We start from the raw sequence: 27254 nt of genomic DNA on the forward strand, positions 1-27254 counted from the left end.
AATTTTCCCCAAAAGGCAGACAGTAGCCCCCACATCTATTGTCGGTGATTTCAGAGGAAATTGACATACGAAGTATGAAGATAGGTTTAGCAAATTGAGGTCCGCTTACTAGATAGTAGGAAGACAGAAAAGGGAACTTCACAGTCAGCTGAAAACCCTTTCAAAACACCATCCTGAAATTACTTTAAGACTCTAATATCAACTCATGACACCAGAGTGGCAATTTCAGCTCACAAGAGCTTCCAGCCTCAGAAATAATCAATCACAGAGAACTGGAACAAAAATGCAAAACAAACTTAGGACTACAAGTCCAACTTAGCTGATAGTAGTCTAGGAGCAGGAACATGCAACAGAAAGGCTTCTGGTAACATTGTTGGCCGGCATAGAAATGACTGAGGAGCAAGGTTAAATAGAAAACTCCCACATCCTGATGGAAACAGGTGAACAGAGGAAATGAAGCACACAAGTGCAGTACCACCAGAAACCACCGGGGGAGCCCAGAAACCAAATTCACAACAGTACCCCCCCCTCAAGGAGGGGGCACCGAACCCTCACCAGAACCACCAGGGCGATCAGGATGAGCCCTATGAAAGGCACGGACCAAATCGGAGGCATGAACATCAGAGGCTGTCACCCAAGAGTTATCCTCCTGACCGTAGCCCTTCCACTTGACCAGATACTGAAGTCTCCGTCTGGAAACACGGGAGTCCAAGATCTTCTCGACAACGTACTCCAACTCACCCTCAACCAACACCGGAGCAGGAGGCTCAACGGAAGGCACAACCGGTACCTCATACCTGCGCAACAATGACCGATGGAAGACATTATGAATAGAAAAAGATGCAGGGAGGTCCAAACGAAAGGACACAGGGTTAAGAATCTCCAATATCTTGTACGGGCCGATGAACCGAGGCTTAAACTTAGGAGAAGAAACCTTCATAGGGACAAAACGAGAAGATAACCACACCAAGTCCCCAACACAAAGACGAGGACCAACACGACGACGGCGGTTGGCAAAATGCTGAGTCTTCTCCTGGGACAACTTCAAATTGTCCACCACATGCCCCCAAATCTGATGCAACCTCTCCACCACAGCATCCACTCCAGGACAATCCGAAGACTCCACCTGACCGGAAGAGAAACGAGGATGAAACCCCGAATTACAGAAGAAAGGAGAAACCAAGGTGGCAGAACTAGCCCGATTATTGAGGGCAAACTCCGCCAAGGGCAAAAAGGCAACCCAATCATCTTGATCCGCAGACACAAAACACCTCAAATAAGTCTCCAAGGTCTGATTAGTTCGCTCGGTCTGGCCATTAGTCTGAGGGTGGAAAGCAGACGAAAAAGACAAATCAATGCCCATCCTAGCACAGAACGCTCGCCAAAATCTAGACACGAATTGGGTTCCCCTGTCAGAAACGATATTCTCCGGAATACCATGCAAGCGCACCACATTTTGAAAAAACAGAGGAACCAGCTCGGATGAGGAAGGCAATTTAGGCAAGGGAACCAAATGGACCATCTTAGAGAAACGGTCACACACCACCCAGATGACAGACATCTTCTGAGAAACAGGGAGATCAGAAATAAAATCCATGGAGATGTGAGTCCAAGGCCTCTTCGGAATAGGCAAGGATAACAACAATCCACTAGCCCGAGAACAACAAGGCTTGGCCTGAGCACAAACATCACAAGACTGCACAAAACCTCGCACATCTCGCGACAGGGAAGGCCACCAGAAGGACCTAGCCACCAAATCCCTGGTACCAAAGATTCCAGGATGACCTGCTAACGCAGAAGAATGGACCTCCGAGATGACTCTACTGGTCCAATCATCAGGAACAAACAATCTACCAGGCGGGCAACGATCAGGTCTATCCGCCTGAAACTCCTGCAAGACCCGTCGCAAATCTGGGGAAACAGCAGATAATATCACTCCATCCTTAAGGATACCTGTAGGTTCAGAATTACCAGGGGAATCAGGCTCAAAACTCCTAGAAAGGGCATCCGCCTTCACATTTTTAGAACCCGGTAGGTAAGAAACCACAAAATTAAACCGAGAGAAAAATAACGACCAGCGCGCCTGTCTAGGATTCAGGCGCCTGGCGGACTCAAGATAAATCAAATTCTTGTGGTCGGACAATACCACCACCTGATGTCTAGCCCCCTCAAGCCAATGACGCCACTCCTCAAAAGCCCACTTCATAGCCAAGAGCTCCCGATTACCAATATCATAATTTCGCTCAGCGGGCGAAAACTTACGAGAAAAGAACGCACAAGGTCTCATCACGGAGCAGTCGGAACTTTTCTGCGACAAAACCGCCCCAGCTCCGATTTCTGAAGCGTCGACGTCAACCTGAAAAGGAAGAGTAACATCAGGCTGACGCAATACAGGGGCGGAAGAAAAGCGGCGCTTAAGCTCCCGAAAGGCCTCCACAGCAGCAGGGGACCATTCAGCAACATCAGCACCCTTCTTAGTCAAATCAGTCAACGGTTTAGCGACATCAGAAAAACCAGTTATAAATCGACGATAAAAATTAGCAAAGCCCAAAAACTTCTGAAGGCTCTTAAGAGAAGAGGGTTGCGTCCAATCACAAATAGCCTGAACCTTGACAGGGTCCATCTCAATGGAAGAGGGGGAAAAAATGTACCCCAAAAACGAAATCTTTTGAACCCCAAAAACGCACTTAGAACCCTTTACACACAAGGAATTAGAGCGCAAAACCTGAAAAACCCTCCTGACCTGTTGGACATGGGAGTCCCAGTCATCCGAAAAAATCAAAATATCATCCAGATACACAATCAAAAATTTATCCAAATATTCACGGAAAATGTCATGCATAAAGGACTGAAAGACTGAAGGGGCATTTGAAAGACCAAAAGGCATTACTAAATACTCAAAATGGCCCTCAGGCGTATTAAATGCGGTTTTCCACTCATCCCCCTGCTTAATTCGCACTAAATTATACGCCCCACGAAGATCAATCTTAGAGAACCACTTGGCCCCCTTTATTCGAGCAAACAAATCAGTAAGCAATGGCAAAGGATACTGATATTTAACCGTGATTTTATTCAAAAGCCGATAATCAATACACGGCCTCAAAGAGCCATCTTTTTTAGATACAAAGAAAAAAACGGCTCCTAAGGGAGATGACGAAGGACGAATATGTCCCTTTTCCAAGGACTCCTTAATATATTCCCGCATAGCAGCATGTTCAGGCACAGATAGATTAAATAAACGACCCTTTGGAAACTTACTGCCCGGAATCAGATCTATAGTACAATCGCACTCTCTGTGCGGAGGTAGTGAACCAATTTTAGGCTCCTCAAAAACGTCACGATAATCAGATAAAAATTCCGGAATCTCAGAGGGAATAGATGACGAAATGGAAACCAAAGGTACGTCCCCATGAGTCCCCTGACATCCCCAGCGTAACACAGACATTGCTTTCCAGTCGAGGACTGGGTTATGAGATTGCAGCCATGGCAATCCAAGCACCAACACATCATGTAGATTATACAACACAAGGAAGCGAATAATCTCCTGGTGATCCGGATTAATACGCATATTTACTTGTGTCCAGTATTGTGGTTTATTACTAGCCAATGGCGTGGAGTCAATACCCTTCAGAGGTATAGGAACTTCCAGAGGCTCTAAATCAAACCCACAGCGTTTGGCAAAGGACCAATCCATAAGACTCAAAGCGGCGCCAGAGTCGACATAGGCGTCCGCGGTAATAGACGATAAAGAGCAAATCAGGGTCACAGATAGAATAAACTTAGACTGTAAAGTGCCAATTGAAACAGACTTATCAACCTTCTTAGTACGTTTAGAGCATGCTGATATAACATGAGTTGAATCGCCACAATAGAAGCATAACCCATTTTTTCGCCTAAAATTCTGTCGTTCGCTTCTGGACAGAATTCTATCACATTGCATAATCTCTGGCGCCTTCTCAGTAGACACCGCCAAATGGTGCACAGGTTTGCGCTCCCGCAAACGCTGATCAATCTGAATAGCCATTGTCATGGACTCATTCAGACCTGTAGGCACAGGGAACCCCACCATAACATCCTTAATGGCATCAGAGAGACCCTCTCTGAAATTTGTCACCAGGGCGCACTCATTCCACTGAGTAAGCACAGACCACTTACGAAATTTTTGGCAGTATATTTCAGCCTCATCTTGCCCTTGAGACAGGGCCATTAAGGCTTTTTCAGCCTGAATCTCTAAATGAGGTTCCTCATAAAGCAACCCCAAAGCCAGGAAAAACGCATCCACATTGAGCAACACAGGATCCCCTGGTGCCAAAGCAAATGCCCAGTCCTGAGGGTCGCCCCGGAGCAAGGAAATTACAATCCTGACCTGCTGTGCAGGATCTCCAGCGGAGCGAGATCTCAGAGACAAAAATAATTTACAATTATGTTTGAAATTCTGGAAGCGAGATCTATTCCCGGAGAAAAATTCAGGTAAAGGAATTCTAGGTTCAGATATAGGAGCATGAATAACAAAATCCTGTAAACTTTGAACCTTCACAGCGAGATTATCCAAACCTGTAGCTAAACTCTGAGGATCCATATTAATCAGGTGAAATCAGAACCATTCAAGGATTAGAAGGAGAGAGAGACGAAGGCTGCAGTAAGCAGAGATGCAAGTGAATCAACTAATGAGCAAACTCAGGAAAAAAAAAAATTCTCTGCAGAGTTCTTTTCTCTCCTTTCTTCTGCCAATTATTTTAACCCTTGGCCGGCCAAACTGTCATGGTTCTCAATGGCAAGAGAACATAGTAAAGCATACAAAAAGGACTAGCTCTTGGAAGATGGGAACTCGAGCTGACTGTGAGCTAAACCTACCGCACAACTAACAGTGGCCGGGTAGCGTGCCTACGTTTTATCCCTAGACGCCCAGCGCCAGCCGGAGAACTGACTGACCCTAGCAGAGGAAAATACAGACCTGGCTTACCTCTAGAGAAATTTTCCCCAAAAGGCAGACAGTAGCCCCCACATATATTGTCGGTGATTTCAGAGGAAATTGACATACGAAGTATGAAGATAGGTTTAGCAAATTGAGGTCCGCTTACTAGATAGTAGGAAGACAGAAAAGGGAACTTCACAGTCAGCTGAAAACCCTTTCAAAACACCATCCTGAAATTACTTTAAGACTCTAATATCAACTCATGACACCAGAGTGGCAATTTCAGCTCACAAGAGCTTCCAGCCTCAGAAATAATCAATCACAGAGAACTGGAACAAAAATGCAAAACAAACTTAGGACTACAAGTCCAACTTAGCTGATAGTAGTCTAGGAGCAGGAACATGCAACAGAAAGGCTTCTGGTAACATTGTTGGCCGGCATAGAAATGACTGAGGAGCAAGGTTAAATAGAAAACTCCCACATCCTGATGGAAACAGGTGAACAGAGGAAATGAAGCACACAAGTGCAGTACCACCAGAAACCACCGGGGGAGCCCAGAAACCAAATTCACAACAGCAAGCGTACTTTGTCTGCCCTGTTGAAGGCAGAGCAAAGTACTGCAGTGCGCAGGCGCCGAGCCTCTCTGACCTTTCCCGGCGCCTGCGCACTGCAGTACTTTGCTCTGCCCTCAACAGGGCAGACAAAGTATGCTTGCGCCGGAGCTGCAGCTTGAAGACAAGAAGAGGACATCATCGTAAGAAGATGGGAGGCCCTGGACGGGACCGCGACACCCATCGGACCAGACCGAAGCGGGACCGCCCCTGGGTGAGTATAATATAACCTTTTTTTCTCATCTTTCAGGATACATCGGGGGATTATCTACATGCTGTAGATAAGCCCCTGATGCTGGTGGGCTTAGCTCACCTTCGATTTTGGGGGTGACAGGTTCCCTTTAAATCTCATCCTATGATTAGGGCAGCACCACCCTTGTTTATTGCACTCATCGCACTGTCCGTTCTCATATTTGACCACTCTCTTCCTCTATGTTTCCCATTTTGGTCAATCTGCTTTCCCCCTGGGATTAGAGGAAAAAGTCTTTCGTACTTAGCTAAGTAGGGGTTATTTTAGAGTGTCTCATTGTGGGGCTGGGCATATTTGGTCCTCAAAGAAAGATCTTTTCAGCCTCTCTATTCCCTTTCTGATGATGGAATTACTGACTCGGTAGATCAGGGAAATGCACATCCAATTGGGAAAGTGTTTCAAGTGGGGTACCACAAGGCTCTGTCCTGGCCCCAGTGTTGTTCAACATTTTGATAAATGATCTAGATAAAGGAACTAAAGGTAAACTATTCAAATATACTGACGATGCAAAGCTATGAGGGATCGCTAACACTAGAGAAGACAGAGAAAGGATTCAGATGGATCTGGATAAGCTTCAACAATGGGCAGCGACTAATAGAATGATATTTAACAGGGAGAAATGCAAGATTCTACATCTGGGAAAGAAAAATGAAAATTACATGTATAGAATGGGGGGAATAGAACTAAGCAACAGCACGTGTTAAAAAGACTTGGGTATATTAATAGATTACAGACTGCACATGAGTCAACAGTGTGATGCAGCAGCAAAAAAAGCAAACACAGTTCTAGGATGTAGTAAGAGAAGAATAAAGTCTAGATCCGCCTCTATTCCTCCTTGGTCAGGCCTCATCTGGAATACTGTGTCTAGTTCTGGGCACCTCATTTTAAAAAAACACATTGAAACCGGGAGCAAGTTCAGAGAAGAGCTACCAGGAGGGTGAGCGGACTTCAAAGTATGTCCTATGAGGAACGGGTAAAGGATGTGTGAGTGTTTAGCTTGCAAAAAAGAAGGCTAAGAGGAGACTTAATAGCTGTCTACAAATATCTGAAGAGATGTCACGGTGTAGAGGGATCATTATTTTCATTTTCACATGAAAACACAAGAAGCAATGGAATGAAACTGAAAGGGAGAAGATACAGATTAGATATTAGAAAAAACTTTTTGACAGTGAGGGTGATCAATGAGTTAAACAGGGCTGCCACGAGAGTTGGTGAGTTCTCCTTCAATGAAAGTCTTCAAACAGAGGCTGGACAGACATTTGTCTGAGATGGTTCAGTGAATCTTGCATTGAGCAGGGGGTTGGACACAATGACCCTTGAGGTCCCTTCCAACTCTAACATTCTATGATTCTATGATTCTCTCCCTGGGGAGTCTGGAGAATTAGTCAGCTTTCATACTTATGCCATGCACTCTCTACTAGACCTTTTTACAATAATGACAAGACGCCTTTCGAAATCACGTGTACGGACTTGTAACCATTAAGATACACTTTATCTTTCTCATATTCCTTGCTGACTGAACCCCCAGACTAACCTAACACCAATTTTCAAACCCAGTGGGAAGGCGATTTGGGCCTCTCTTTATCGATGCTCTCTTTTCAATATTCTTCTTTATTTTTCGTCTACCATTTTGTCTGTATTACTCCACTCAGTCTGCGTGATTTTAGCTATGTAGTTTCTTATCCTGCTCCTTAAGGTTCATTTTGTGTTGTTGTTCAGGATTTGAGTAGCAGGGTGATAGCTTCTTTTGTTATTTCCTCTACCCAAGTAATTGTTTATACTTATAGGCTCATACTTAATACTTAATAAATCAAGATATTTTGAAAATGTTGTTTCCATTTTTCTATCATTTGCATATCAGTAACTTGATTTCTATTATTGCACAACTTTTCATTTTCGGGGTAGAAATTTCAATGTTGAGGACTGTACAGTAGATAATTCATGCAACAGTAAGGATTTAGTTTAATGTGAACTCCCGAACTGAACTCAATATTATTTTCACCTTTATATCATTGTTAGCTTAATGCTGTAGCAAATGTAAAAGTGAACTGAACTATTTTACGCACAAGGTTTATTATATATTTAGAATGGAAATGAGAACAGGAGGAAGGGTTTATACTTTTTTAAAGATGGCCAAGATAAACCACTCAATAAATGGGCACTGGATGGTTGGAGGTGCACTTTGTTCTATATTGATTGCATTAAGAAATACAATACACAGTTGTCTTACTCTGTAATATCCAGAAAGCAAACGGTTCGATAGTGTTTGGAAGCACAAAGGCAAAATCACAGCCACAATAAATTGAATTCATAATCTTGATGGATTAGCTTGTTTAGCAAGACGTACCAGTTACATTTCGTTACAAAGACAAAGAAAAGCGACAGTAATAAAAGCTTTAAAAAAACTCATTTATACCTGAAGGTAAGGCAGGAAAGTGCAAATTAATTCCTAAAAGTAAGTCTAACTCTGATGAAGCTCCAAATACGTGTATTTTCAAAAAAGACTCAAACATGAATAGAAAAATGGATAACAAGGGAATGGAAATGTTCTGACTGACTACAACTTCAAATTCAATATAAATAAAAAATAAAAAAAATAAAATATTATTTAGTAATGTATGATTATTGTAATTAAATTTTGGAAAGATTAGTGTTAGGAGTTGAGTTTCCTCTGCTGCACAGGGGGAATCTCGATCTGTCTCTGCTGTGGTCTCCCATTCTCCATTGGCCGCAGTGGAGCCTGCTCAGCAGAGACGTCGGTTCCAGCGTCTCACTGAGTCTGATTCAGTGCAAAGGGTTTTTGCTGCCTCTCCAGGCTCTGCTATTGTACCCTGCACTGATCTATGGCGAACAGGCTTTTCTGGGACTAAGTCCTGCTTTGCACACACTGAGCATGCCCAGGGTAAGATCTCTCAGTGGAGATTAGGGGTCAAATGTTCAGGTTCTGCTGCCAAGTCTATTGGTCTTTCTAGGAAGGTCCTGTAGGTACGCAGGCTCTGTGGCAGTCTCTCTCTCATTGGTCCTTTTTAGGAAGGTCCTGTACGTGCTGCAGCTATTTAAGGCTCGCATGGCCACACGGCCATGCGCTAGTATCTTCTAAAGTTACATGCTTTGCGCCACTGTGGTCATATGCGTAAATGTGTTCAGGGACCCGGCTGAAATAAGCCCCTAGAATGCTGGCACCTCCGGCGAGGAGTGTTGTGTGCATGCATGACCACTGACTGCTCTCTTCTGGGTAGTTAGCCTGTGTCTCTGTGAGAGTTAACAGGGCACAGAGCTTTGCTTTCTCGGCCGCTCTGTGGAGCTAACAGAGCTGGTTAATACCGCCATATAGTGCCGCCATTTACTTAGCGGCAGGATATTTCCTGCACTGTGGATCCCGGGTTGCGAACGCACCAATCACATCAATAAATATATTCGGTGCGTTCCGCAAACCCTAACAATTAGGAATTTTAATCAAATAAATATTATTATTTTTAACTATATATATTTATAAAGTAAGTAAAATTGGTATCACTTATTAGTATACATGAGTCATTTATGAAGCCGTCAAAGCCAAGGGTGGAAAAAGAGATGAGAAAGGTCAAAAATTTGTCCAGAAGTGGATAACATTCTAACTTTTTTTCGATGCAGACGTGACATTATGTCACATAAGCGTTGCAACCAATCAGCGGTCAGTAATGGGCTGCAGCACTTACACCTCTCCTGAAGTCAAGTTTCATTCCAAGCAAGGTGTAAGTGAAGAACTGGCACTGAAGACATGGAACGGTGTCGGGTTTGGAAGGTTTTTTATTTTACTCATGAAATACATTATCTAAGAATGGGTTGTCTAAGTAGTGGACAATATCTTTAACTCAAGGATATAATGTTACAATAATGCAATGAGGTTCTTGGATAAGTGCAGGCTGCGATTTAGGAGCATTCACAGAGGGATTGTTCCTATATTAGGTGATAGACTAATTTTTTTCAAGTTTTTTTATTAAAGTTTATTAAACTGGTAAGGCATAATCAGAATGTTACAATTCATTATAATACAGTATATAAAATGTAAGTGAATGTGAAATAGGGAATAGAACAATTCGTGTCCAAATCTTTTTTACTGCTATGGTTTCTGTTCTTACAGACGTTATCTTGAATACAGTAGCCAAGCTCATATTTTGGCCCAGCGACAACCCCTTTGCCTCCACCCTGTGCCAGTCATTGCACTGGTTTCCGCTCCTGCTCCAGAATATACCATAATTTTATCACACACCTAAAAAGCTTGATAAAGTGTTGCACAGTCCTACAGCTCCTCTCTTCCTTCACTCTACAATGCTCTTCGTTCAACTAATGATGTAAGAATCACAGCCTCCATAATCCGAACCTCCCACTTCCATCTCCAAGACATTTCTTGTGCTGCACCTGTCCTCTGGAATGCACTACCACAGACAACCCAGCTTATTCACCTTGTCCTCAGTTTTACGTGTGCCGTAAAAGCACATCTTTTTAGACAGGCCTATCACGTTGTCTCATTAATCAAATTGTTTTCAGTTTTGCCTTCCTTCAGAATTTGGTCCTTTCTATCATCTGTTTCCACACTCCATGCACTCTATAGTACTTTGCATTTGTAGACTTACAAATACTAGCTGGTGACTGGTTCGGAATACCCTTATTTATAAAGATGGCTGTGCCAAACACTACAAGAACTTTTTACCTTTTGTGTCACCCCTATTTCCTCATAGATTGTAAGCACTTATGAGCAGGGCCCTCACGCCTCTTCTTTTATTCATTGAACCTTGTATTACACTGCAATGCCTGATAATTGCCTGTACATGTAAAGTGCTGCGGAATATGTTGGCGCCATATAAATAAAAATATTATTTTTATTTATTACTTCAGGTCAGCTCTCATTCACTTCAATACTATACTCACTTCAACCTGGAAAGGAAAGGCCATTAATATCAAAGTCCTGGAAACCTGCTATAGTGAGACACTGAAGGACGTGACATTGGGTCCATCCTGTTTGATCGGCTCTGCCTTTTTTATAGTAAGAATAGCATTGCAGATGATATGTGGTTGCCGCTAAAACAGTGGAGCCTGTTAGGACAGAAAACAACTTCTAAGCTGAGCAATAAGTCATTATTTGTCAGTTGTAAGTCATCATATCTCTTTCCCACGTCTTCCGTTACTTAGTTTATCAAGATTTAAGCATTAATATGTATTTAACTTAAAATAACTAGTAAAGCAGAATATTCACATAATGTCTCAATTCCTAGGCTGTGCAATATTGACCTTATGCTTAGTTTGACAAGTAAAACCTTTACAGGATCCGAAATATCATGTCAGGGATTTCAGCTATACATACTTAGCACACTTCTGACCAACAATGTAAACTGCTTGGTTCAGCTGCAATAAATGGTGGTTGTTTCCAGATGACTAGTCGCATTGAAATATGTGATGACTAGCAGCTTCCTAAGCAGACACTGATGAGCTTTGAGTTCTATTGTCCTCCACTATTCCGAGTCTGCCTTTGCCAGGGTATAAATTCTGGGACCTTCAGTACCTCCGGCAACAAGCCTGTTAGCCCCAGCAAGGATCACCGCCATCAGGTAAGAACTACGTAGTACCAAGCACGTGACAAAGTTTTTGTGCAAAATCTGTAGTAATGGGTCAAACACTTGGTATGCCATGCACACTTTATTGAGTCATCATGCAGAGTATAGCCTTCTGAACCGTGATTATTAGCTGATGGTCGTCACACTGGTACAATAGATTACCATTAAAAAATATGGCAAAAATATATCTTAGATGTAGATGGTAAAAGGCTTGGTGACTTTAGAGTGGCATCGGTTACTATTGTTAGTAGTATATTCAGGGACATGCAACAAATGTGTCACTGGTATCTTTAAACATAGCACTTTTTCATTCAGATTTTAGAACTAGAGCTTCAAAATGTCTCAAACACCCAAAGCTGCTGCTGCTGCTAGCCAGGGCACTGATACCAAGGAAAAGGGTACCCCTGTTCCACTTCCCGTACCTATACCTAAACCCATTAAAGGTGGTGAGCCCAACCCTGGAACCTTCAAGGTAAGACGGTCCAACTATATGAAACTGATCAGAAATGTTTTAGTATGTACATGAGTTAATGACATAGATTTTATTTTATCACATACCAAACGAACCATAGCGGCGCTCAGTACTATTGAACTGCTGCAATCTTATTAATAAATGATTTGGTCTTGTTGGAAGTGTATCTGATCTATGCTCTGTTCTCACTAGCACTATCCATGGCTTTTGATATTGTGGCTCCTAATCAATTATATTGACTTACGATGAATCGATATGGCTGCTATATCCTTTTAACTAACCCCTAAAGGGGTTGTCCAGGTATGGGGCTTAAGTCTGCAGATAGTCTATGTAAATGCTCACAGCAAGTACAGTGCGCGCTGTCAAGATTCTCCGGGGCCGGGAGCAGGCAGATGCGTGATCGCAAGTATACTATTTGCATACACGCAGTCGTGTGTCAACTAGACATGCACAGCCTTGCTCAGTAGAAGTGTACCGAGCAAGGCTAGACACATCTAGTAGGAATGTGACTGAAGTATGCAAATCCCATACTTGCGGACACATGACCTCCTGCTCCCGGCGCCGGAGAATCCTGACAGCGCGCACTGTGCACGCTGTAAGGATTCACAGGTCTGCAGTGATTACAGGCTTGAACGCCAAATTTAGGCAACTCTTTCAAGTGTCAATAGAGCATTACAAATACTTTTTTTTTATAAAACATGTATATAGAGAAATACTTATAAAAATATCTATTATTATAACAGCTGTTAAATAATGAGAATCTGTTACACTGCCTTTATCTCGACAAAATCAATATTTTCCCAAGAGTGTATTTGATTTCTGACCTTTTGGAAATATTCCGTGTACACAAGACTAATACTAAAAAAGCTGTATGTAAATATGCAGATCTGTCACCGTATCCGCACTCCCTAATGTACTCACAGATTAAGGACTAGATGCATTACTTTAATTCCTTTCCAATTTTATTTTTGAACTTTTGTTTTTTCCTACTTTACTTTCAAGAGTCATACCCTTTTAACTGTTCTATCGACTTAGTGATATGAGGACTTCTTTATTTGGGGATAAGTTGTAGTTCTAAATTACTATAATATATACTGAAAACTGAAAAAATTCCAAGTAACGTAAAAAAAGGACACAAAACACAATTCTTCCATTGCTTTTGCGTTGTATTCATATGGCGCTCATTGTGACGTAATAATTACCTGATAACTTGATTTTCCAGGTCAGTACGATTACAGTAATAATAAGCCTGTATAGCTTTTTAATATTTTAGTTGGAAAAAAAAAAAGGAATTTGTAAAACAGTTTTTATTGGTATGGATTTCTTATTGAAGGTGCAATTACCAAAAAAAATAGCAATTGTGGTGTTTCAATTTTTTTATTTTACAGAGTTTACCATACAGGTTAAATAATTTTATATTTTGATAAATCTTACTTTCATGAACATAGCAATAGCATTTATTTATTTACTTTTTTTATTTCTTTATTTTTGAATTGGGAAAAGGGGATGATTCAAACTTTTGGCTTTTTTTGTTATACTTTAATCGTTTAAAAAAAAATTAGTTCCTTGAACCTGCGATCGTGTGTGTTTGTAATATATGCTTCAACAATTTTGTATTGTAGTATATAGAGAATTTACTGAACTCCTATGGAGCACATATGATGGCAACCGGAACCTATTGTAGACCCTTGCCTGTCATGCCAAACCATTGACACCACATAATCATGTTAAGGGGAGAATTAGCACACTATCTGGATTGCACCACTTAAACGCCGCTATCACAGATTGACATTGGCATTTAAGTGGTTAAACAGCAGTGATTGGCGCTACTTCTGATCGCTACTTTAGAGGCAGATGGTGACTGTATAACAAAGCTGGCACCCACCCTGTATGCAATGGGCTGAGCTCTTTACAGGTCTTAACACTTTGTATGACAGATGTTGGGAAGGGAGTTGTGTTCACTGTAATAATTTTTGAACAATATGTAATAAAAATATAAAATGAAATACAAAAGAAACACTAATATTAAAAATAAGACGAATACAAGGGTAGGTAAACTGTTATTACTCAAGACGTCCCTGTGAAGAAGTCTAAAAAGCAATTTTTATCCACAAATAAATAAGAAAAATGACATTTTCAGCAAATATTAGGGTTGATGTGAATTGATTGGCAGGACCCAGTCCATTGGCCAATCATTGGTAATCTGTGGTCAATGGAAGGGAGCGTCGAGTACCACCTCCGACTTGATGGTATCTGCAGCTCTTCATTTGACTAGTCAGCCTGGCACAACATCAAATCTGCATTACTCCGCAATGTTGATGTCGTGAGAGGCCAGCTATTCAAAAGAAGAGCTGCAAATGCTGGGAGGAGGAAGGAGATTCTTAGGGCTCCAGGCTAGTGACCCCAGATAAGTGACTCGGTCAATGGACCGCTGTTCTGCTAATCAATTCACATCAACTTTAGTAAATATAAACCATTATCTATTTTCACAGATCTGAATCCATGTAACCAAAAAATTGTCCTTCCTCAAATGAAGAATTTCTCTTTTCCAGGTAATCATCTTTGAACAAGAGAACTTCCAAGGAAGACACATGGAACTTCTGAATGAGTGTGTAAACCTTGGGGAACGAGGCTTCGATAGAGTACGCAGTGTTATTGTCGACTCTGGACCGTAAGTGCGCAAAGCACCAGCTGACATTCCCTTTTTCATTTAACAGTAATGATGAAACACTATTAGAAAGAATGGACACTCAATTTTATTTGTTTTCATTCCTCTTTTATTTTATTAGAAAAATGAATTAAATTATAATTTATAATTATATTTATATTTTATAAATAAATAAAATAAATATATATTAAATTATAAATTATAGGACCATTTTATCTAAACTGTTCAATGGAAATATTGTCATTTTTGCCCAAAACAAACCAACCATAGAACAACATGTATTTCTTACACTGATAAATGAAGTCTATAGGAAAGAAATGCATAATTGCTTTTTTGCATTTTCATTAAAGCATAGTAAATGATCAACATCGCTACCAGCTAGATAGTGTATAGATGCTAGCATAATAACTTCTTTGCAACCTTCTGCTTTGAAATGTCTTGAAGAGACTCAACTGCGTTCTACTCTGGAGCGCTGTCTAGACAACCGCCTTATGCCCCGCGAGGATCGCTCATAGGTCCAATTAATTAAAATATGAGATTGGGCAGTAGACGATACCTTATTAGGACATATGGACATCACTTGGATCTCAACACTTTTAACAGAACAGAGAAGACAATGGGTCCTGTTATGGCGAACTCTGATTGTCCTCTACTACATCTAAATGGAAAAACCATTTCTTTGCAAGGAGTGGGACATGGAGCAAGCCACATTTGTCAACCAGTAGTGCACCTGTTGATAAAGGGGGTAACCACTAGGGAGAGGAATTGGGACATCATTCAAATAATGTGTCGGCAATAATAGTAATAAATGTACTCAAAATATGCTAATATTAATGGGAGACGGTCAGTCCAAAGTGACAGTTAAAGGAATGCAAATATCCTAGTTAGCTATAAAAACTGCATACTGAGTCTTCAAATCTCCTCCTCTGTTCTTTTATTGGGGTGCCAACAAGCTGCATGTATTGCTCCATTGACTCATTTTGCATGTAGCCACGACTGCAGAAAACGCTCTTGCAAGCCCTGTCAATCAAGAGAGAGGAGGCCACATGCAAAATCAAGCACCCTAATAAGCATATCAGAAGAACTTGATTTTCTGGAGAATGGAGGAAGCGATTTGAAAAAGTAAAGGTGCGATCTGCAAAATTTGTGTATTAGATGTGTGCGAATTTGGATGGAATTTTTGAAGCCAATGTCAGAAGTGAATCCTGTTTTTAAATACTCCCAGATTTGCCTTAAAAAACTGTATTATAATGGCATATATGACAGCACGCTTACTATATACTGTACAAGCCACAGGAAAAAATACAGTTCCTTACATTTTTATTATTCTTACAAACACAACATTTTCAAGCATTATATATAAAAGTATTTGCCCCCTAAATTATGTTTTATTATCCATTTTTGGGCTTAAGAAGAATTATTATGTCCCAGAATGAAATCACAATTTGTGTTATATACAGCATGACTAAGATTAATTTAGCTCACTCTCCTGGTAGTGTTAAATTATTATCCCCATCTGGAGTTTAATGCTAACAAGTTGGAAATATTATAGGTACGGTATAGCTCATAGCTGGCGCCAGCGGCTAAGGTTCAGCTTAGAGGATATTGGAGGAGACAGAGCCCGTGCAGGATGTCCTTTGCTGATTTATGAGTAGCTGTCTGGTTCATGAATATGACACATGGAAATAAGTGAAAAATGTAGGTAGCAATAAACTCCCACATCTTCCCACACAAGAATGATTACACTGGTTTGTTTATACATAGTAAAATATATTGAAATGTATGTAGAGTGTATATGATTTATTAGCCTTAGAGGATGATTCATCAACGTATGCCAGGCCTGTGCGCTGTATACATGCATAAAAGTTCTTCATCTGAATTAGATTTATATTAGATACAGTCTAGTAGGGTGTATAGGATGGACTAACAGCATTTATATAAAAGAGACCCAGATCGGGAAACTTTACCATTTGTATCCATATTATAATTGGTTTTATGTTTGTTATTTAAATATACCGTATATGGATAATGTTATTTACATAGAAGGACAAGTCAGAGAGATCAGTAGATTTACATAGACATGATTTTCATGCCTAGGGATGAAGAATTCGATGGATTTCGTTTGGTGGAGAGTGAAATGGGTTATCCTAATTTGAAAAGTTTTTAAGAATAGCTGTAAGTAATATAAACTAAGAAAATAAACCAAATTCATCTCTTATCGAGTGATGACACTTCTGTGGTCTTCCAGCCTTTGATCACAAGAAGGCAGTATACAATTGCAGAAGACAATTGTGCTATAACATTGGCATGAAGGCTACCATTGCTTGAGGCCATTTGTAAGGCACGTGACCGCTGCAGCCACTGATTAGCAGCAGCGGTGACAAGCTTATCGCTTGCAAACAAAGCCAAGGAAGAGCCCTCAGTGTGTCAGCATTTTATTGCCAGATAAAAAGAAGAGAGAATTAAGGTTGATTTTATTATTTTATAACATTTGCAGCTATTTTTTTTTCTTTTTTTTTCTTTTTAAAGCTGGATAAACTTTTAAAGCTTCTTTCCTCTTAATTTTCTTTTACATTTGTGAGAAACCAGATCTAGCCTCTAAGAATATCCCAGAACAATTATTTTTTTAACATAGACTTTAACCCACAGCGTTTTACATGTTATAATGTCTATATTTTATCATATGTATTTAAATATCAAACATGTAGAATGTAATTCTAGGATTACTCTTATAGTTACAATAAGGTTGTAGTTAAAAAATGTTTCAGCATATATAAGCTGCATATAGTCTTGTATTGTATTCTCATTCTTTTCACTTTTCTCTTTAATGTGGTCATGTTGTGCGTTTTGTGGTGCTCTTTAATGTTGTTCTATTGTTCTCTATGTGATATGTGGACTCCGCGTACATATCTTCTCAGCTGGGTTGCTTTTGAGCAGTCCAACTTCCGTGGCGAGATGTTTATCTTGGAGAAGGGCGAGTATCCTCGTTGGGATACCTGGTCTAGCAGCTATAGGAGCGACTGCTTCGTGTCCCTACGCCCCATCCGAATGGTAAGTTTCAGACATTTCAAGGTCCCTAAATAAATCATAAAAGTAGGATTATACTTGGAACTGAGTCAGTTTAAGTGCCTGCTATGGGGCCCATATATTGTGACCCTTATGGTGTACGGTGACTTGATACCACGCAGGTGGGGGCTGTACCAATATCGTACGCCAAATATAATCACACTGCGGGAAAGATTTGGCCCGCAGGCCACAGTTTGACATATATGCTCTACATGGACCAAACAAGTGATTGATGCAAAAGCCTTATCATCATTTTCCCACATAACAGGTGAAAAATTGAAAAAGCTTTGAAAAAGCCAATCCCGTCTATATTAGTGCATCAGTACAGAGTCAGCTGTCAGTTAGTACTGGGGCGTGTTTTCGGTCAACACTAGAGTTGAGCTAATTTGTTCCGATTTGGTTCTGAATACGATCGGCTGCGAATATTGTTTTTGCAATATTCGTGGAACACAGCCGAACATCATTAGAGTCAATGTGAGTAGAAATTACCGAATGTGCTCAAAACCGATCAGCAAACATACATTCGGCATGAATAGGGAACCAATATGGCACGAATATAGCAAATTCAGATTTGGCGACCGAATCCGAACAAATTCGCTCAACTCTAGTCAACACTCACGATGTACTGGGCCTTCTGACTGAAAGCCACACTCTGCTGGGAAGAATAAAGTTAATTTCCTCCCACTAGCTGGGCTTGGAGTGCGAGGACAGCACAGTTTTAGATGGTCATTAACGTGCAAATTACAGTTTAATAGTGTTTGGGGACATGACAGGTTCCCTTTAAGGAAGCATTTTCTAAATATCTTTTCAAACAAAAATAAGTAGGCAAAACTTGGTTTCTGAGCCAAGAACAATATCTAGCTTTTAAAGAGGTTGCAAACTACTCAGACAACCCCTTCTCAATCACTATATTCCCCCACGTAAAATATTACTCACCTCCATTGTTCCAGTGATGGTGACGCTTGGTCTCCCTTGGTTCACGTGATGTTGTTATGTCACGTGATTCCTGCAATCAATCATTGGCCACTTCTTTCTCACTTCCAGTAATCCGGAAGAAGTGAGAGCTTTTGTTGCTTTCCGGCTTCCTCCAAATGTCAGTTTTTTCCAAAGGAAGTAAGATTGTATTGACTGCTGATTGGCTGCAGGGCTTGCGGGACATAACAACATCACGAGGGCCCTTGGAGACCAAGCGCCGACATCGCTGGAATGGCGCCCCAACTGAAGATGAGTATAGGCTGTTTTTATTTTACATTTGGGAATACAGTGATTGAGAAGGGGTTCTCCAAGTAATGGACAACCCCTTTAAGCAATAGCCTTGTGGTATATACGTATAGACATAAGCCTGATTTTTCTTTTCTTACCAGATTTACATCTCACATCTACATTTTTTAAAGGTTTATTTTCTGAAAGTACCGTTATTTCCACACTTATCATGAATTGTTGAAGATGAAGGACGGGGGGGTGTGGCTTGCAAGAGGAAGGGAGTGGTCCTACTTCACAGGAGCTCCTACAATTCCCCTTAATAAAGCATCTAAAAGCATACCAAAAGTGGAAATATTGACCTCAAAAGCAGTCAGAGCATGCCTGGACACACTTATAAAAAGAAAAATCCCGATCCTGAGGGGAAAAATCCCTCCTCAGGACAAGGAAATGCAGGGAGACACAGCGGAGGCCTACCAACATCCAGAGGAAAGCAGACCAGGCCTGCAGTTCAAGCGCTGGCCCAGCACCAAATCCAGACAAAGCTGGGGCTTTCCAAAATCCAGTCGACACGCGCAACATATACCGGCAGAAAACCTCAGCGTACTGAAGCCCCGGGAGCAGTGGAGAGGAGCTGAAAGGCAGCGGTGGGTCCAGACGCCGGGAGATGGTGGGGAGGAATTAAGGAGGAATCGGTAGTAAAGTTGCAGCGAGCAACCGTCGGGACGTCCTCGGCTGGACCAAAGCAAGGAGGAGAGCTGAGGCATGAAGCGCCAGTGTTTATGCCGAGGCTGCAAGCAGAAGAGAGATCCCGGGCACAGGGAGAGGCAGCGGTAAAGCAGGGAAGCTCGTCATGGCACCCATATCAGCCTGGGAAGTTCTATCCACACCAGGCTGAAGGTGATTCCCTTGAAACACCAGCGAAAGACAAAGGAGGACAGAGGACATCGCAATCAAACAGCGATGCAAGGCAGACTCCAGCTCTGGTAAGCAGCTCTCCGCAATTTTTTCCCACTCCTCACATTGCATCTTCCTGTGCTGACCCTAATCACAACGGTCAGCCTTATATTAACCAACCTAACACGGGGGAAGCTAGGCAAAATGTTGATTTTAAAGAGACAGTACATCAGAATTCTTCTAAATGCCTTACATCTAATGCTGACCCGAATTTAAAGACATCTGTGTCTCTGCCACATGTGAAACATGACAGATTCAATCTAGAACTGTTAACTGAGAAGAATTCTCTCCCTGACTCTCTCTACCCTGCCACACAAGCTTTAAACTATAACTCTATTACCACAGAGGACAATAATGGGGAATTTAAAGTCATGGAGTTTTCTATACAGGAGCTCAGGGCTCGCTTAAGGGAGTGTGACTTTTTACATAAAAACAAGGACCAAAATGCCTCTGTTGATAATAGTGACAATGAAGTCCTGATGGATCGATTGGATGGCTCTCTTATATCGTCAGAGAGCCTGGAGAGTATACACTCGGAGGAATTTTTCAAGGACATGGACTCATCTGAAAACAGGGGAAATTACATTTCTGACTCATCCTCATCCACATATTCTTCTTCAAGGAATGCAGCCACACACTTAAATTCCAGATCAACTGGAAAGTTTAACCATGGACGGTCTTCTTCTAATCTATTATTGATAGATGAGATTCCTGCTTCTGATGACTACCCAACAGAAGGTTTTATGGTTAATATGCTTACAGCTCTTCTTTCAAATAATTTTTATTGATTTTAAGGGAAAACAGGGTGGAAGGGCAAAAGGAAAAGAAAAGACAGGCATACATATACTACTGTAGCTTACGCAAACAGAAAAAGACTGTAGCTTACTCAAACAGATTAAATGTAGCTCAATATTAAACCTAATTCAACTGTCGCTTCTAACCTCAGTGGAACGCATGGGAAAGGAAGCTTACAGAAATGGCGAAAATGAGTTTGTGCACGGCCTTGAGGTTCAATTGTCTGACCACAAGGAAATAAACAATACCAAAGCTTCAGAAGCGTTTTATTAAAAAGCTCTTTAAGGACTCATTATCGAAAATGGTCAATGACACCCATTCAGACTCTTCCGAAGTTTCTGATGTTTCTTCCTATGATCTGGAAGCAATAGTCTCCTCTAACAAAAAACTTGAACTTAGCAACTTTCAAACTCTACCTTCATTCTCAGAGTCATTAGACAAGTTCCAAAAAGATATTGCTTCCTTCAAAATCAGCATAACTGAACATGAGGATTTCAGAAGGAAAAATAATGTCAAGATCAGAGGGATCCTGAGTTAATCCAGACTTTCCAATTGAGGGGTTACATATTTTCAATGATTTCTCATTTGTTTACTGGCATTGACGAGAGCTGTCTGATTGAAAAAGTCTTTAGAATACGTAGGCCGCCCTCTCTTCCGCACGATTCAATAAGAGACTTTATGGTGTCTTTCTACCCTAACTGGTTAAGAAACGCACTTCTTGGAATGGCGAAAGAGTCAAAATTTCTTTCATCCCCATACATTTAATTTTCTTCAAGGACTTGTCAAGAGACACTTTACAAAAAAGAAAAGCATTTTCCCCATACCACGTGCAAACTCCTACCTGCCGGGATTCCTTATATCTGGACTAGATCTTCGACTCTCCAGGTGAAATATGCGACAAGAACAATTCCTTATTTCTTCTTCGGATGAGGGAATAGATTTTCTTGAATCTGCTGGATTAAAAACTCTGAAGGTTTCTCCTAGAGTCTCCTCTACACTGAAGTCAGTCCGCTGCCCCGACTGAAGAATTGTATTTAAAAGCTTTCATTACCCTACATCTGTATAATCGTGTAGCTAAAGTTAGCCTTTTCCACTCTTCTAGTGTTCTTTTTGATTGAGCCGAACTTTACATCCAATTATATGCTGGGTCACTAAGATGCTCCCAGACATGGCAGATATCTACTGTATATTACATAATCTATATTACATAATACAACTGTGTTTCGTCTGCTCTTCTGCTTCATTTGAGGCATAACAAGCATATACACTCACCGGCCACTTTATTAGGTACACCATGCTAGTAACGGGTTGGACCCCTTTTGCCTTCAGAACTGCCTCAATTCTTCGTGGCATAGATTCAACAAGGTGCTGGAAGCATTCCTCAGAGATTTTGGTCCATATTGACATGATGGCATCACACAGTTGCCGCAGATTTGTCGGCTGCACATCCCAAAGATGCTCCATACAAGGCAGGATGGATCCATGCTTTCATGTTGTTTACGCCAAATTCTGACCCTACCATCCGAATGTCGCAGCAGAAATCGAGACTCATCAGACCAAGCAACGTTTTTCCAATCTTCTACTGTCCAATTTCGATGAGCTTGTGCAAATTGTAGCCTCAGTTTCCTGTTCTTAGCTGAAAGGAGTGGTACCCGGTGTGGTCTTCTGCTGCTGTAGCCCATCTGCCTCAAAGTTCGACGCACTGTGCGTTCAGAGATGCTCTTAGGCCTACCTTGGTTGTAACGGGTGGCGATTTGAGTCACTGTTGCCTTTCTATCAGCTCGAACCAGTCTGCCCATTCTCCTCTGACCTCTGGCATCAACAAGGCATTTCCGCCCACAGAACTGCCGCTCACTGGATTTTTTTTCTTTTTCGGGCCATTCTCTGTAAACCCTAGAGATGGTTGTGCGTGAAAATCCCAGTAGATCAGCAGTTTCTGAAATACTCAGACCAGCCCTTCTGGCACCAACAACCATGCCACGTTCAAAGGCACTCAAATCACCTTTCTTCCCCATACTGATGCTCGGTTTGAACTGCAGGAGATTGTCTTGACCATGTCTACATGCCTAAATGCACTGAGTTGCCGCCATGTGATTGGCTGATTAGAAATTAAGTGTTAACAAGAAGTTGGACAGGTGTACCTAATAAAGTGGCCAGTGAGTGTAGATTAAGCACCGATTTCTGATTTGTTGGTATTGTAACAAAATAGATCCCCTGATTTTTGAGTCCTAGGTTACGACATTAAGCAATACTGTATTTTGCCATTTTACTGTCGGATTTTTACTTTCAGGTGCTGTTATTAAGCGATAATTGCTTTGTTTTATGTAAATCTATGGAAATATTGTTTTCTGTTGTTAAGCAACAGTCTTCTATGCAGATCTACGGAATTGTTTGTAAACATAGCTGTCTTCTTTTCCTTCCCTCCTCATATTATATGAGGATTCCTTTTCCCTTACTTTACCCACCATTCTTTATATAAAATTTGTAAAATTAATAAAGACTATTGGAAAAAGAAGATGAAGGACAGCACTCTGGAAGTAGCTCAATTTATATGCAGAAAGGGAAGTTTATTCTGGTAGTGTGTCTTTGTATACAGTAGTTTTTGCAGCCTCTTGTTGGCCAATGTCCCAGGCTTTTAATCCAGCTGCCCATTCACCAGTTCATGACAGTCAGGCTATGTTCAGAATCGAAAGAGTGTGAAATCATAGGATCCGTGCCAAACACTGTCTGATGGCAAATTCTTAGCAAAATTAAATCAGTCGTACAATATAAAAACATAGTAACATAATAACATAGTTAGTAAGGCCGAAAAAAGACATTTGTCCATCCAGTTCAGCCTATATTCCATCATAATAAATCCCCAGATCTACGTCCTTCTACAGAACCTAATAATTGTATGATACAATATTGTTCTGCTCCAGGAAGACATCCAGGCCTCTCTTGAACCCCTCGACTGAGTTCGCCATCACCACCTCCTCAGGCAACAATTCCAGATTCTCACTGCCCTAACAGTAAAGAATCCTCTTCTATGTTGGTGGAAAAACCTTCTCTCCTCCAGACGCAAAGAATGCCCCCTTGTGCCCGTCACCTTCCTTGGTATAAACAGATCCTCAGCGAGATATTTGTATTGTCCCCTTATATACTTATACATGGTTATTAGATCGCCCCTCAGGCGTCTTTTTTCTAGACTAAATAATCCTAATTTCGCTAATCTATCTGGGTATTGTAGTTCTCCCATCCCCTTTATTAACTTTGTTGCCCTCCTTTGTACTCTCTCTAGTTCCATTATATCCTTCCTGAGCACCGGTGCCCAAAACTGGACACAGTACTCCATGTGCGGTCTAACTAGGGATTTGTACAGAGGCAGTATAATGCTCTCATCATGTGTATCCAGACCTCTTTTAATGCACCCCATGATCCTGTTTGCCTGTTTGCCTTACATGCCCTGTAAGTATTCAAAAGAAAAAAACCCAGAAAGCAGAAGGACTATTTATGATGTTTCCCTAAAGAGGACAAATGAGTAGAAAATATATCTGAGAAAACATAACAAATTGTCCAACATTGATGTTTGTAGCAGGAGAAAATGAATTAGCAATAATGAAAGGTTTTACATGTTGTTGCTTTTTTTTTACATTTTCCAGGTAATGGACTAAAACAACCCTATAGTATCATTGGAAAATCCAATTAATTATGGTATTTTTCTGTATACTTGTAGGATAGCCAGGAACATAAAATCACCCTGTTTGAATCCGCCGACTTCAAGGGCAACAAGATGGAAATCACTGAGGATGACGTGCCCAGCCTGTGGTCCTATGGATTCTGTGACCGCGTGGGAAGCGTGAAAGTTCCTAGTGGAACGTAAGTCATGAATCTTAATGAAGGCTAGATAATACATTCTAGAGTAAAGAATATAATTTTACATTTCAGTTTTTTCACAAAAACTAGTATGATATGCAATGAAATATAGAAGACCACTGTACAATATTACTCAAAATGTAATACTGTATAGGAATATGGGGTTAATCTGCAGGTTAATAGAGTTCTGAACCTGCCTGACGCCGATGCGGGTTCAATCACCGCCCAGTGAGTAGAAAGTGGCGGCTGTAACCACGCCCCCGGAAGTGACTGACAGCAGCTCAGCATTAGGGTCGGCTGTCAGTCAGTGCCTGGGGCCAGGTCACAGCCGCTTTCCATATACAGCCACCCCTGTGACTGAAACCCAAATGCTAACGTGAAGTATAAAGTTCATTTCCTCATGGCAGCGGGGGTCTAAGTGCAGGCGCCGGGCAGGTTCAGATGCTTTTAAACTGCAGATTAACTCCATATGTGCAGGTTCATAGCGTTTGTTCATGTGACAGGTTCCCTTTAACTATTCATAAGTCCATTTTGCTTATAAAATATATACTATAGTTAAATGGGTCATCTACAACTTGACAACCTTCTCTTCACAGCTAAGGTGTCCATAACAAAAGAGAAAAATAATATACTTACCTCCTGGACCTGCAGCACTCCTCCAATATTGTAACTATGTCTTCTGGTAGACATGTGACACGGTCAAGCAGCTGCTGATTGGCTGCAGATTTTCAGTATTTTGTTAAAGTGGACATTTGCTCTGACACAAAAGTGAAGGCTTCAATTTTATCAGCAGTCACTGATTGGCTGCATTGGTCATGTGACATAACAATGTCTACTGACTGCCGGCATTGCCGGTACTGCAACAGGTCTGGGCAGTAAGTATATGATTTTTTATCTTATTTTGGTCAGTTTGGCTGTTAAAAGGCATCTGTCAGCAGTTTTTTGCTGTGTAAAATCTGTGCATGTTGTAGGGGCAGAGTGTCTGAATTAAGTGATTTGTCACTTGTCTGCTTTGATATAATCCCTGTTTTCTCTGCTGTAGATGTAGCAGTTGTCAGAATATTGAGTGGACTATAATCCCGCCCATGCCCCTGATTGGCAGATCCCTGTTTACATTGTACACAAGCTACCGATCAGTGGTGGGGGTGGGGTTAGAAAGTGTCTGGACTGGCTTGCACGAGATCTAGTCAGTCAGTAATAATTATCTGCTGATTGCATTAAAACTACAGCACACAGCCTAATAAGTGACACATCCCTGTAATCAGGCTCTCTGTCCATACAGTATACTGCTTTCAAAATAAATAGAAAAAACCTCCTGACAAATTCCCTTCAAGAAAATAGTAAAATTGACAGAAAAAAAATCGCTACTTTTATTTTCCAAGGTGAATCTGATTGGGCAACCACTTTTTTCTTTGCATTTATTTTTTATAAAAACCTGTTATTTTGAAATCTATCATCCAGAAAACATAATCACAAGCCTTGCTTTTGCTTTTGCACAGTTGGGTCGGATATCAGTATCCCGGATACAGAGGCTACCAATACCTGTTTGAAACCTGTGATTATAAACATTGGAATGAATGGAGTGCCTTCCAGCCCCAGGTCCAGTCTATCCGTCGTATCAGAGATATGCAATGGCATCAAAAGGGGTGTTTCCTTATCCCTACCGCTGCCACCACCAAGTGAACATACCAGATGTCCCCAACTTGACAGAGAACCTTGAAGAATCTTTCTTGCAAATCGACCTCATCACCATTTTTTTTAAATGACTCTGTCAACTAATTTGTTGTATATTGCACATTTAATGGATGTACTTTACTTTATGATGCAAATAAACACAGTTTCTGAGGTATAAGGGCTGGTTTTCATCTAAATCAAAACCATGCTTAAACTACAGATGCCTTTATACCCACTGCTCAGTGGAGAATCATAGTAAAAGGGGTGTTCTGGCACCTAAAGCATATCTTCTAACTATATGGCCTTACACCCTAGTCACTTACACACTGCACTCACATCAGCCACAGTGTCCATCACCCAGGATCCAGGCAGTGATGCAAGAAATCAGGGAGCAATTGCAGCACTTCCCCCTGTGACGTAGTGCTCCAAGTAGGGTGATGGACGCTGCGGGGAGTGAGTGCAGCCCCAGCTTCCTGCGACATCTCGCAAGCAAAACATCACAGGAAGTACAGAAAATAAAACACAATTAGGGATTATCTAGATAGGAGGAAGTATAGGGTCTTGTGTAATAAAGCAAATTACAAAAGTGGTTAAGTTGTAAGGATAGATAGTTAGAAAATACACTTTAGGTGCTGGACCACCCCTTTAATATATCTACATTTAGGGAACATAAGAGCTGCTATGTTTTTAATGCATTAACCACTGAGCTCACTGATTGGCTGCAGCGCTGACACAGTGAAGCCTATACTGCAGACACCGGGGCAACTATTTTTACAACATATTGGGTCTACGGACACAACTTTCTTGAAAACAGAACACCCTTTTCTTTAATATCAGCCTTCTAAGGGCACTTTCATACAGTAATTTTTTTGGGTACGTTGGTGCGTGCGCTGTTATGTTAGCAAATAAATAATGGATCCATTACAGTCAATGTCTCTTTTCACGTGTCCTTATGTCCTACCTTGATCCGTGTTGCAGATCAAATACAACAATGCAAGTCAATAGTCTTCCCCGTATGACTTTGCATGCAGACAGCTGTCAATCACTAGTAGGACCGCCCACTGGACTCATGTATAGAAGCACTAGAGATTTCAATGAATAAAACACAATATTTTCCAACAAACCTACAGTATTTATCATTCTGCTCAGTTTCTCCTCTGTACCACGTTGCCATCAGATAGGCCTGCTTGTACTTCG

At 41.2% G+C, this 27254-nt stretch overlaps 2 protein-coding genes across 2 annotated transcripts in view; one reads left to right on the forward strand and one right to left on the reverse strand.

Annotated features, from left to right (window-relative positions):
- CRYBA4 (crystallin beta A4) overlaps window positions 1–27254 on the reverse strand; it is a 227314-nt gene that overhangs the window by 164188 nt on the left and 35872 nt on the right. The gene's annotated exons all lie outside the window — the stretch shown is intronic.
- Window positions 11333–26988, forward strand: CRYBB1 (crystallin beta B1). Its single transcript, XM_077295313.1, has 6 exons — window positions 11333–11364; window positions 11686–11842; window positions 14395–14513; window positions 17429–17561; window positions 24244–24386; window positions 25883–26988. Exons 2-6 carry the CDS (start codon window positions 11708–11710, stop codon window positions 26064–26066), a joined length of 714 nt encoding a protein of 237 aa, XP_077151428.1. The 5' UTR covers window positions 11333–11364; window positions 11686–11707; the 3' UTR covers window positions 26067–26988.

The sequence above is a fragment of the Ranitomeya variabilis genome, chromosome 1 (assembly GCF_051348905.1).
Source record: "Ranitomeya variabilis isolate aRanVar5 chromosome 1, aRanVar5.hap1, whole genome shotgun sequence".
Classification (NCBI taxonomy): Eukaryota; Metazoa; Chordata; class Amphibia; order Anura; family Dendrobatidae; genus Ranitomeya; species Ranitomeya variabilis.